The following is an 11,845-nucleotide window of genomic DNA, read 5'->3' as shown; positions in this document are numbered from 1 at the left end:
AATCCTGTTGGTCCAGTTCATTTTCTACTGGATCCTGGTTCGTTTAAAACGACTCGGCCTGTGTGGAGGGAACACCTGTGAGGGCTTGGTCACTACACCTGGAGACTTCACCTGTCAGCTGCTCACGTCGAGACATCAGCTGATTGACTTTAGTGAAGTCAGGAGGACCCAGGTCACATGTTCAAAGTCATGTGATCATCATGTCTGAATACCTGTGAGGGTTGTGGTCCTGTTGTTCAGCTTAACGGTGCAGAGGTAGAGTGGTCGACCTCTGATCAGCAGGTTTGATTCCCGTTTTGCCCACGTGTCTTTGGGCAACACGCTGAGGCCCAGCTTGCTCCTGCACGTGCACGTCTGTGTGTGCATGTGACTGAATCTCTTTCAGTCACTATCAAACACTATTACAGTCCTGGTTGACGCATGGCAGGAAGTGACATCACAAACCTTAATGAAAAGGTGAACAGATTACCGTTAGACCACGCCCACTAAAGGGGTCTGTCTGTTACCTGCTGGTTCATAGGCCACGCCCCTAAATCATTTTGATTCTTGAGAGACAATAAAACTGAAGGATGAACAAAATATTGATGAATAATGATTCTTGGAACGATTATTCCATCTGATAACAGACGGGTTTGATTAACAGAACCAGAACCCTGTAATGATCAGCAGAACTCGGATCACTAACTATGGCTCAGATAGCAGTAATGACTGAACTGAGCAGGCCTGGAGACCCGGCAGACCAGTGTAGTCTGCAGTGTTCAGATGAACAGAACTCCCATTGGAGGTTCTGATGGAACCGTTTGACCTCCAGGTCCGGTTCGGTCTGGAACCGTCTGTTTCAGGTGTTTTCTGTTAAAAGACAAACGAGACTTTGATCCTGAAGTGAAGAGACTTCCTCCAGAACCGGCTGACAGAACCTCGCTCCTGTCTCTGCAGGTGATGAACATGAACGGGACGGGCCGGCGGGTTCTGGTGGAGAACAAGCTCCCTCACATCTTCGGCTTCACGCTGCTGGGCGAGCACATCTACTGGACGGACTGGCAGCGCCGCAGCATCGAGCGCGTCCACAAACGCAGCGCCGAGCGCGAGGTCATCATCGACCAGCTGCCCGACCTCATGGGCCTGAAGGCCACCTTCGTGCACCAGGCCTTCGGTGAGTCTCCGACCCGCGGGCCGCTCCGGCGTTCGTGGGAGCCGATCTGACGCTCCGTGTTTGTGGCGCCGCAGGCTGGAACCCGTGCGCCGACGGCAACGGCGGCTGCAGCCACCTGTGCCTGCACAAGCCGGGCGGCGTGCAGTGCGGCTGCCCCATCGGGCTGGAGCTGATCGCGGACATGCGCACCTGCATCGTCCCCGAGGCCTTCCTGCTGTTCTCCAGACACACGGACATCCGCCGCATCTCGCTGGAGACCAACAACAACAACGTGGCCATCCCGCTCACCGGCGTCAAGGAGGCCTCCGCGCTCGACTTCGACGTCACCGACAACCGCATCTACTGGACCGACATCACGCTGAAGGTGGGTGCAGGCGGGCCGGCTCTGACCCCGGCGCTGACCCGACTCTGACCCGACTGTGCGGTTCTGCAGACCATCAGCCGGGCCTTCATGAACGGCAGCGCTCTGGAGCACGTGGTGGAGTTCGGGCTGGACTACCCTGAGGGCATGGCGGTGGACTGGCTCGGGAAGAACCTCTACTGGGCCGACACCGGTACCAACCGCATCGAGGTGGCCAAACTGGACGGGCAGCACCGGCAGGTTCTGGTCTGGAAGGACCTGGACAGCCCGCGGGCCCTTGCTCTGGATCCGGCCGAGGGGTGAGAGCTGCAGACGTCCGCGTCGGGTCGGTGGTACCGCATGTTCTGTTCTGACCCGGCTCTCTACAGGTACATGTACTGGACCGAATGGGGCGGGAAGCCAAAGATCGACAGAGCTGCCATGGACGGAACCGGTCGCATGACTCTGGTGGGAAACGTGGGCCGGGCCAACGGGCTGACCATCGACTACGCTGAGCGCCGGCTGTACTGGACCGACCTGGACACCACGCTCATCGAGTCCTCCAACATGCTGGGTAACCCGCCTCCTCAGCCAGAACGGCTGCAGAACCGAGCCACACGGTTCTTTACATGTTTGACCAGAATTTGAACTGGGCTCAGGGGACTTGGACCTGTTCTAGTCTAGGTTTAGAGTTGTTAAATCCACTGGACCGTATTTTGTTCAGAGTCAGTTCTGGCTCGATTCTAAGCTCAGTTTGGACCTGCGTTCTCCAGGTCTGGACCGGGAGGTGATCGCAGACGACCTCCCGCACCCGTTCGGGCTGACCCAGTACCAGGACTACATCTACTGGACGGACTGGAGCCAGCGCAGCATCGAGCGGGCCAACAAGACCAGCGGGCAGAACCGCACCCTGATCCAGGGCCACCTGGACTACGTCATGGACATCCTGGTGTTCCACTCGTCCCGGCAGGGCGGCTGGAACGCCTGCGCCGCCACCAACGGCCACTGCTCCCACCTGTGCCTCGCCGTGCCGGTCAGCAGCTTCGTCTGCGGATGCCCCGCCCACTTCTCGCTCAACGATGACAACAAGACCTGCAGCGGTGAGCTCTGGGTTCAGGGTTCCGGCGCCGGTCCGAGGCGTGTGCTAACGGTGCTCGTGTCCCCCCCAGCCCCCACCTCCTTCCTGCTGTTCAGCCAGAAGTCGGCCATCAACCGGATGGTGATCGACGAGCAGCAGAGTCCGGACATCATCCTGCCCATCCACAACCTGAAGAGCGTCCGCGCCATCGACTACGACCCGCTCGACAAGCACCTGTACTGGATCGACTCCAAGCAGAACCTCATCCGCCGCGCGCAGGAGAACGGCAACCAGGTACACGAATCAGAACCAGAACCTTCCTCTGGTTGGTCTTCTTGTTAGCGGATCCCAAACGCTCGTCTGCAGGTTTGGTCCACCATGTTGTGGGCGGAGCTTCTCCACCTGCAAACTCCAGTTCTGGTTAAAGAGCAGAAACTGGACCTGGCAGAACCCAGAACCGGATCAGAGTCTGGAACCTCAGAGACCAGAACTTTTAGAAGGAAACGGTTGCCATCTTGGACCGCCGTTTCACCTGCCAGGTGTTAGTCACATGACTCTGTCAGCCCTCCTCTAAGAACTGGGCTTGGTTCTGTCCAGAACCTTCTCTCAGAACTTAAGCTCCTCCTCAGACCTGAAACAGTTTCTGGATCATGCAGGGTTCTGAAACAGAACTCTCCTTGGTTCTGGTTGATGGAAGAGAACGTTTCCAGCTGGACGGAGAAGGTTCTGGTTCTGACCCTTTTGTCTGCTATTTCAGTGCACGACGGTGGTGTCCAGCTCCCTGATCGGGCCGGGTCAGGTTCTGCAGCTGTACGACCTGAGCATCGACATCTACAGCCGCTTCATCTACTGGACCAACGAGGCCACCAACGTCATCAACGTGACCCGCATGGACGGCAGCCGGGTGGGCGTGGTCCTGAGCGGCGAGCAGGACCGGCCGCGGGCCATCGTGGTTAACCCGGAGAGGGGGTCAGTCAGCCTTCCATCGGACCTCCAGAACTTGAGCTGGGGCTCGGTTCTGACCGTTAGGACCCATTCCTGCAGCAGACTCAGCCTCTCCCCTCCCCCGCAGGTACATGTACTTCACCAACCTGCAGGAGCGCTCCCCCAAGATCGAGCGGGCGGCGCTGGACGGCACCGAGCGCGAGGTTCTGTTCTTCCGCGGGCTGGGGAAGCCTGTGGCGCTGGCCATCGACAACGAGGCGGGAAAACTGTTCTGGGTCGACTCAGACCTGCGGCGCATCGAGAGCAGCGACCTCTCCGGTGAGTCCGGTTCTGGTTCCACAGGTCTGCAGCAGCGGGTTCTGCTGAGCGCAGAACCCGCTGCTTTTCAAAATAAAAGTCTTCACTGAAATGACCTTCAGACGAAGCAAAGAGAAAAAGATCCCTCTGGAGGCGTGTCTTAATCCACGCAGTCACTGGATCCGCCTCCTTCCTGTTCCTCCTTTCTGCTCCTTCCTGCTCCATCTCCTTCTACTTCCTCCACCTCCTCCTTCCTGCTCCCTCAGAGTTCCTCCTCACTCTCTTCTTCCTCAGGATCACCTTCTCCTCACATCAGAACCGTCTGGACCTCCTGACCTCAGCAGATTCTGGATTTTTCTTTTTCCGGTTGTCGTCGTTTCCTCCGTGTTTTTTCTCTGTGACCTCGTCGTCTGACGTACAACTTTATTTAAACTGTCGACAGTTTACGCTGCAGAGATAACAGAAAGGAGAGAAACTGTTTACAGTCAGAATGTGCGTGCTGCGGGGCGAGCGTCTGACCTTCGGTTCTGTTGGGTCCAGTCACTGAAGAACTTTTTGTCCGTCTGTATAATTCTGTGTATCGCTGTTCCTCCTCCTCCTCCCCCGCCTCCTCCCTCAGCTCCTCCCATTTTGTTGCCTCGGTTCCTGAAGTTTTTCCTTCCCCGGTGCTTTTGTTTTGGTAAATCCTCCAGGAGCCAATCGGATCGTGATCGCAGACTCCAACATCCTGCAGCCGGTCGGCCTCACCGTGTTCGGAGACCACCTGTACTGGATCGACAAGCAGCAGCAGATGATCGAGCGCATCGACAAGACCACGCGGGACGGCCGCACCAAGGTGCAGGCGCGCGTGTCCTACCTGAGCGACATCCACGCCGTGCACGAGCTGGACATGAGGGACTACGGTGAGTCACGCCGCCGCCGGAGCGTCTGTCCGACAACGCCGTCCTGAACTGGGTGTGGCTCTGCAGGCAAACACCCGTGCACGTGGGACAACGGCGGCTGCTCGCACATCTGCATCGTGAAGGGCGACGGCACGACGCGCTGCTCCTGCCCCGTCCACCTGGTGCTGCTGCAGGACGAGCTCTCCTGTGGAGGTAAGGCCACGCCCCCACCCGCGGTACGTGCTGAAGGGCCCGCCCCAATCACCCGCCGTCATCCTCAGAGCCGCCCACCTGTGCGCCGGACCAGTTCGCCTGCACGTCCGGCGAGGTGGACTGCATCCCGCAGACGTGGCGCTGCGACGGCTACTCGGAGTGCGACGACAGCAGCGACGAGGAGGACTGTCCGGTCTGCTCCGACGACGAGTTCCAGTGCGACAGCCGCCAGTGCATCGACCTGAGCCTGCGCTGCAACGGCGAGGTCAACTGCCAGGACCGCTCGGACGAGAACAAGTGTGACGGTGAGCGGCGCCGCCTGCAGGCCGCTCTTCACCTGCTCCAGAAGGAGTTCCTGACGTTCTGGTCCTTCCTCCACAGTCCCGCCCCGCTGTCCCGCCGACCAGTTCTCCTGCTCCAACGGTCAGTGCATCGGCAAGCACAAGAAGTGCGACCACAACATGGACTGCAGCGACAACTCCGACGAGATCGGCTGCTGTGAGTCTCCATGGCAACAGCCTCTGAGGCTCCGCCCCGCTGTGAATGTCAGAACGGAGGATGCTGGTGGAAAGAAAAGCCTGCTAAAATGAGACCGGCTCAGTGGCCAAGGCAGGGAGCGTCCGCCCTGAGTGGGGGGGTAACAGTGTAGCAGCTGCCCCCTCGGGGGGTGGGGGTGGGGGGTAACAGGTCTGAGCGCTGATTCAAAGTAGAGCTTAACAACAAACCAACAGTCGAGTGGGGAAAGAGGATGATTGACATCAAAGAACGTCTGATCCCGCCCACTCACAGGAAGTGAAAACCCCTCTGACCCCTCTGAACTATGGGGTACCAGGTGACCCGTGAACCGGTACCAGTCCATGGGTCACCTGGTACCAAACAGATTATGTGCACTGACTTAGATCATTTCTGATTTGTTTTCTGATTCAGAAGGAAGTCTTATTTTGAAAAACAGCTCTATCCTGAGAAATACATTGAGGTTAAAAACATTTGAATCATCATTCAGCCTGTAAAATTATGGATCCTGAAATACTGATCAGGTCAAAGAGCTGGAACAGAGGTCACATGTTCAGAAAATCCCATCACATGCTAACAGGAGCTACATGCTAACAGAGGCAATATGCTAAGAGGGAATAATTTAGCATGAGCTATGAGCTAACAGGACCTACCAGCTTTCAGGAACTGCATGCTAACAAGACCTACTTGCTAACAGAGGCTACATGCTACTATGACATGTATGCTAACGTATGCTAAGTATTTTAGCAGAAGTTACATGCTAACAGGAACTCTGTGTCAACGGGGGCTCCAGTATTGTTATGAGGAGGCTAAATGATAACATGAGGCTGCAAGTTAGCAGGAGCTATATGCTAGCTAGAACCACAGGCTTATGGAGGCTGGATGCTAATAGGAGCTAAATGCTAACTGGAGCTATATACTAGCTAGAATTGTATGCTTACAGTAGCTAAATGCTAAAAGGAGCTATATGCTAGCTAGAACAGGAGCTATATGCTAGCTAGAACAGGAGCTATATACTAGCTAGAATTGTATGCTTACAGTAGCTAAATGCTAAAAGGAGCTATATGCCAGCTAGAACAGGAGCTATATGCTAGCTAGAACCACAGGCTTATAGAGGCTGGATGCTAATAGGAGCTAAATGCTAACCTGCTTTGTTTTTCCAGTTTCTGACTCTTGAACGTTTTTGTGCTTCTCTTTTCTCAGACCCGACAGAGGAGCCGCCGCCTCCAACTAACAACACTATCAACTCCATTGTGGGCGTGGTCATGGCCTTGTTCGTGGTGGGCGCCATCTATTTCGTGTGCCAGCGCGTCTTGTGTCCTCAGATGAAGGATGACGGCGAGACCGTCACCACCAACGACTTCGTGGTCCACGGGCCGTCGTCGATGCCGCTGGGATACGTTCCTCATCCCAGCTCGCTGTCCAGCTCGCTGCCCGGTGAGCGCCGAGCTCCAGGTGCTGTGTCTGTGTGTCTGAGCGCCGCTTCCTCCTGACCCGCCCTCACCTGTCCACAGGTATGTCCAGAGGGAAGTCTGTGATTGATTCCCTGAGCATCATGGGCGGGAGCAGCGGGCCGCCGTACGACCGGGCCCACGTCACCGGGGCCTCGTCCAGCAGCTCGTCCAGCACCAAGGGGACCTACTTCCCTCCGGTGAGGCCCGGCGCGCTCACGCCAGCACGCCGCCGCCTCACAGGCGCCCTCATCACCTGCTGTCTGTCTTCCAGATCCTGAACCCGCCCCCCTCCCCCGCCACGGTCCGGTCCCAGTACACGCTGGAGTTCGGATACTCCTCCAACAGCCCGTCCACGCACCGGTCCTACAGGTCCGTCTGCGGCTCCAGAACCTCTGGGGCTTGTTTGGTCTGTCGTCCTGAGTCCGTCTTACTCTAGAACAAATATTTAGTTCTTCAGCTGGTTCTGGTCCGAAGAGACTCCAGTGAGAATGAAAACAAGTCTCTGTAGCTGATGGATGTTCTGTTTGTGTGGGCGGGAAACGTTTGTCTCCATGATTCTGTCAGGACTTCATCTGGACTCCAGACCGGACCGGACCCCAGGGCCGGCCCGGCTGGCCTCACACGCCGCTGTCTGACTCGCCAGAACATCAATGCTTCCCATCCGGGTTCAGCAGAACTTCACTTTTACAGTTTAGAGCCGTTTGTCTTTAGAGCTGCATCTTTGTATTTGTTCGGCCCGGTTATGTTCTGTTGGACCCACGAGGGTTCTGTTGGACCTGCTTATGTTCTGTTGGACCCACGAGGGTTCTGTTGGACCTGCTTATGTTCTGTTGGACCCACGACGGTTCTGTTGGACCTGCTTATGTTCTGTTGGACCCACGACGGTTCTGTTGGACCTGCTTATGCTCTGTTGGGCCCACGACGGTTCTGTTGGACCTGCTTATGTTCTGTTGGGCCCACGACGGTTCTGTTGGACCTGCTTATGCTCTGTTGGACCCACAAGGGTTCTGTTGGACCCACAACGGTTCCGTTGGACCTGCTTATGTTCTGTTGGACCCACGAGGGTTCTGTTGGACCCACAACGGTTCCGTTGGACCTGCTTATGTTCTGTTGGACCCACGAGGGTTCTGTTGGACCTGCTTATGCTCAGTTGGACCCACAAGGGTTCTGTTGGGCCCACGACGGTTCTGTTGGACCTGCTTATGCTCTGTTGGACCCACAAGGGTTCCATTGGACCTGCTTATGTTCTGTTGGACCCACGACGGTTCTGTTGGACCCACGAGGGTTCCATTGGACCTGCTTATGTTCTGTTGGACCTGCTTATGTTCTGTTGGACCCACGACGGTTTTTTTGGACCTGCTTATGCTCTGTTGGACCCACTAGGGTTCTGTTGGGCCTGCTTATGTTCTGTTGGACCTACGACGGTTCTGTTGGACCCACGAGAGTTCTGTTGGACCCACTAGGGTTCTGTTGGACCTGCTTATGTTCCGTTGGGCCCACAACGGTTTTGTTGGACCTGCTTATGTTCCGTTGGGCCCACGACGGTTCTGTTGGACCTGCTCATGTTCTGTTGGGCCCACAACGGTTCTGTTGGGCCTCCTTATGTTCCGTTGGGCCCACAACGGTTCTGTTGGACCTGCTCATGTTCTGTTGGGCCCACAACGGTTCTGTTGGACCTGCTCATGTTCTGTTGGGCCCACAACGGTTCTGTTGGACCTGCTCGTGTTCTGTTGGGCCCACAACGGTTCTGTTGGGCCTCCTTATGTTCCGTTGGGGCCACGACAGTTCTGTTGGACCTGCTCATGTTCTGTTGGGCCCACAACAGTTCTTTTGGGCCCATGTTGGTTCTGTTAGATCCATGTTGGTTCTGTTCGATCCATGTCGGTTCTGCTTGGCCCACATCGGTTCTGTGAGACCAGGGGTCCACAACCTCCACATGTGGTTCTGTTATCTCCCATGAAGGCTCCCAAACATTTTTCTAGATTAGCTTTTATTTTAGCGACATGCTAACGTCTTTGATTTGATTTACTGAGGAACTTTATCCTAATTTGGATTTCAGCTACAGTCGGTCAGAGAGGTTTGGACGCTGATCTGACCTCAACTGAAGGTAAAACATTTAAAAATAATCTAATTTTGAGAAATCATAGTTTAGCATATTTTTGCTTTTGTTTGTCCCAACAAATGTACATCATTCATATTTATTAAAAAAAGATGGTCAAGTTTCTTAAAGTAAATCTATTTAAGTCCTTTTAGGTTTTGATCCGTAGAACACGAACCAGATGTTAAAGGTCGCCGACCTCTGTGTTAGACCCACGTTGGTCCTCTTGAATCTGTGGCGATTCTGCTGGGCCCGTGTCGGTTCTGATTGGCCCATCTCTGCCTCTGAATGTTTTAGTTATCTGAGGATAAACTTCTTTGATCCAGTTTGAACCGGTTCCTGTTGTGGTTCTGGTGGGTTTGGGTTCGTCACATTCTGTTCTGGTCGGTTATGCCTCATCTCCTTCTGTGGTTCTGGTTGGTTCGGGTTCATCCCGTCCTCTGGGTTCTGTTTACCTATTATTGTTTTTGTTTTCATGTTCTGACCCGTCTCTCTCTCTCTCATCCAGTTACCGGCCGTACACCTACCGCCACTTTGCCCCGCCCACCACCCCGTGCAGCACGGACGTCTGCGACAGCGACTACACGCCGGGCCGCCGGGCGCCGCTCAAGTCCGGCAGCGTCGCGAAGGGCTACACCAGCGACCTCAACTACGACTCGGAGCCTTTCCCGCCGCCGCCGACGCCCCGCAGCCAGTACCTGTCGGCGGAGGAGAACTGCGAGAGCTGCCCGCCGTCGCCTTACACCGAGCGCAGCTACTCCCACCACCTGTACCCGCCGCCGCCCTCCCCCTGCACGGACTCCTCGTGAGCCGCTCCGCACCACTCCGCCCCCTCCATGTAAATAGCAATTGTGCATATGAGGTCAGAGCGGGACGGCGGTCGGAGCGCCGGCCCCAAAAAGGGAAAGGGAGAAAGGGGCGGAGCCTTTGTACATTGACCAGAGAAAGCATATTTATATATTTTCTATACAGTCTACTGAGACGCCATCGAGCTTTGTATAAGAATTTGTACATTTTTTAAGAAAAGCTTTTATTAAAATCACCACAAATAGAAGATGCCTTAAACCAGGAGCCACGGCCGAAGGACAGAAACAGGCCACACCCACCGCCGCTTCGCGGTTACCACGACGACCAGAGCGGAGCGGACAGCCGCGTTCAGAACAGGCAGGACGTCCTCCTGTGTTCCTCTGTGGGACGGCGAGGAGCTGAGATGGAACCACGCCCCCCCAGCCCGCCGCCGCTCGCAGCAACCCGAACATGAGTCTGGTGGTCATGTGACCGCTGCGCCGCCGGGCTCCTCGTGCCTGATCAGCTTTGGGTTTCCACGTCGGGGACGATCTCAGTGCCCAGCGATAGTATTTTTGTACCGCGGAGCGTGTAGATAAACGTATTTATAAGCTACTTAGAAGATCCGTGTGAAAACCGAGTTTCCTCATTCCGACTTTTTATATCGCCTCTATTTTTCTACTCAGACGCACCGCGACAATCCCACTACACTTGAACATATCCAGGTTTTCTGTCTGCGTCACGAGTCACGCGTGCCAAAACTCGCCGGGTGGGCGGGGCTCAGAGGCCGCGGGGGTGGGGCTAAGACACTGCGTCGGCGTGGCTAAGGCCGTGTGGATGCAGCTCTGAGCTCTGTGGGTGGAGCTTACAGGCCACATGGGCGTGACTCTGAGGCCGTATGGGCGGGGCTTACAGGCCCCATGGGCGTGACTCTGAAGCCTTGTGGGCGGGGCTTACAGGCCACATAGGCCTGACTCTGAGGCTGTATGGGCGGGGCTTACAGGCCCCATGGGCGTGACTCTGAGGCCGTGTGGGCGGGGCTAGTGTCTCTGCTGCCACGCTCCTTCATTTAAAACACCAGCATGACGCGAGACAATCCGATGATAGACAATAATCAGTTTGTCGTTTTTCATGTAGTTCCAGGTTAGAAAAAGCCAAAGTTTGCATGAAAAGGTCCGTTTGCTCCAAAGGTTTCTTCGTGAACGCGAACAAAACCAGCTGAAGATGACGTTCAAACTCCTGTCGCCGAGCGTGGAAATGTTTCCCGCCATTCTTCAGTGCGGCGCCTCTGGAAACATCTCTCTGTCGTGAGGCGTTTACATTTAACCTCTTCGGACCCGAGCTAATGTAACTAGCTAAACGTGCAGTCACTGTTGAGCAGAGTCCACTCCTGTGGAAAACGACCCAAAACCTGATGTACATGTAGGTGGAGCCTCCGAGTCGACCAATCGGAACGGACTCGCCGACTGAATTCTGTTTGGACAGATTTAATAGTTTCAGTGAATCCGAGCGCGGCGCCATCACCAACCGCGTCCCTCCCCCCAGCATCAGGCAGGTCTGACTGCGTCCTCCTGCAGACGCCTGGTGGGCGGGGCTTCAGGAGCTCTCATTACTGCACTTTACAGGACGCTGCAGAGCTCCTCCCTCAAATCAAACTCCTGAATTCCAGAAGACTCCTCCCATTCTGAGGTTTCTTCTGTTTAAAAATGAAATGTTTCTGCAGGGAGGTACTGGTTCTGATCCGCTCGCTCACACTGAGAAAATTGGTGCTTCTGAGGGCGTCCAGGCGGACATGCAGACTCCTTTCGGGCCAGCGGGAGGCACCGTCAGGCCACCCGGTACAGGAAGTGAATGAAAAGCTGACAGGAAGTGGGGATGTTTCTGGTAAAAAGCACTTTTGTCCCCCGCGGTGGGAGGAGACCCGGACTGCTTCCCCGGACGTTTGTGGACGCTTCATTCCTGCTGACTGTCACCTGATCTCCACGTGGACCCGTACAGCCCGCCAGCTGCTCCCATAAGCTCTTGTAACCCGTCAAATGTTGGTTTATTTTTTTGCTTTTGTTGAATATAAATTGAACTTGTCCGAG

At 55.5% G+C, this 11,845-nt stretch overlaps 1 protein-coding gene across 1 annotated transcript in view; it reads left to right on the top strand.

Moving 5' to 3' along the window:
* The window catches only part of lrp6 (low density lipoprotein receptor-related protein 6), a 27,567-nt gene extending 15,722 nt beyond the window's left edge, over positions 1–11,845 (top strand). Inside the window, exons 8-23 of the mRNA XM_024290370.2 lie at positions 937–1,153; positions 1,228–1,517; positions 1,587–1,813; positions 1,883–2,067; positions 2,267–2,593; positions 2,663–2,865; positions 3,329–3,540; positions 3,644–3,834; positions 4,506–4,715; positions 4,782–4,907; positions 4,976–5,212; positions 5,289–5,405; positions 6,624–6,857; positions 6,935–7,071; positions 7,146–7,243; positions 9,481–11,845. Of these exons, the coding sequence (XP_024146138.1) occupies positions 937–1,153; positions 1,228–1,517; positions 1,587–1,813; positions 1,883–2,067; positions 2,267–2,593; positions 2,663–2,865; positions 3,329–3,540; positions 3,644–3,834; positions 4,506–4,715; positions 4,782–4,907; positions 4,976–5,212; positions 5,289–5,405; positions 6,624–6,857; positions 6,935–7,071; positions 7,146–7,243; positions 9,481–9,781 (3,312 nt within the window). The 3' untranslated portion in view covers positions 9,782–11,845. The remainder of the gene's footprint in view (positions 1–936; positions 1,154–1,227; positions 1,518–1,586; positions 1,814–1,882; positions 2,068–2,266; positions 2,594–2,662; positions 2,866–3,328; positions 3,541–3,643; positions 3,835–4,505; positions 4,716–4,781; positions 4,908–4,975; positions 5,213–5,288; positions 5,406–6,623; positions 6,858–6,934; positions 7,072–7,145; positions 7,244–9,480) is intronic.

Source organism: Oryzias melastigma, linkage group LG23, assembly GCF_002922805.2.
Source record: "Oryzias melastigma strain HK-1 linkage group LG23, ASM292280v2, whole genome shotgun sequence".
Lineage (NCBI taxonomy): Eukaryota > Metazoa > Chordata > Actinopteri > Beloniformes > Adrianichthyidae > Oryzias > Oryzias melastigma.
The sequence above is the reverse complement of the archived record's forward strand: the minus strand, read 5'-3'. Positions and strand labels throughout refer to the sequence as shown.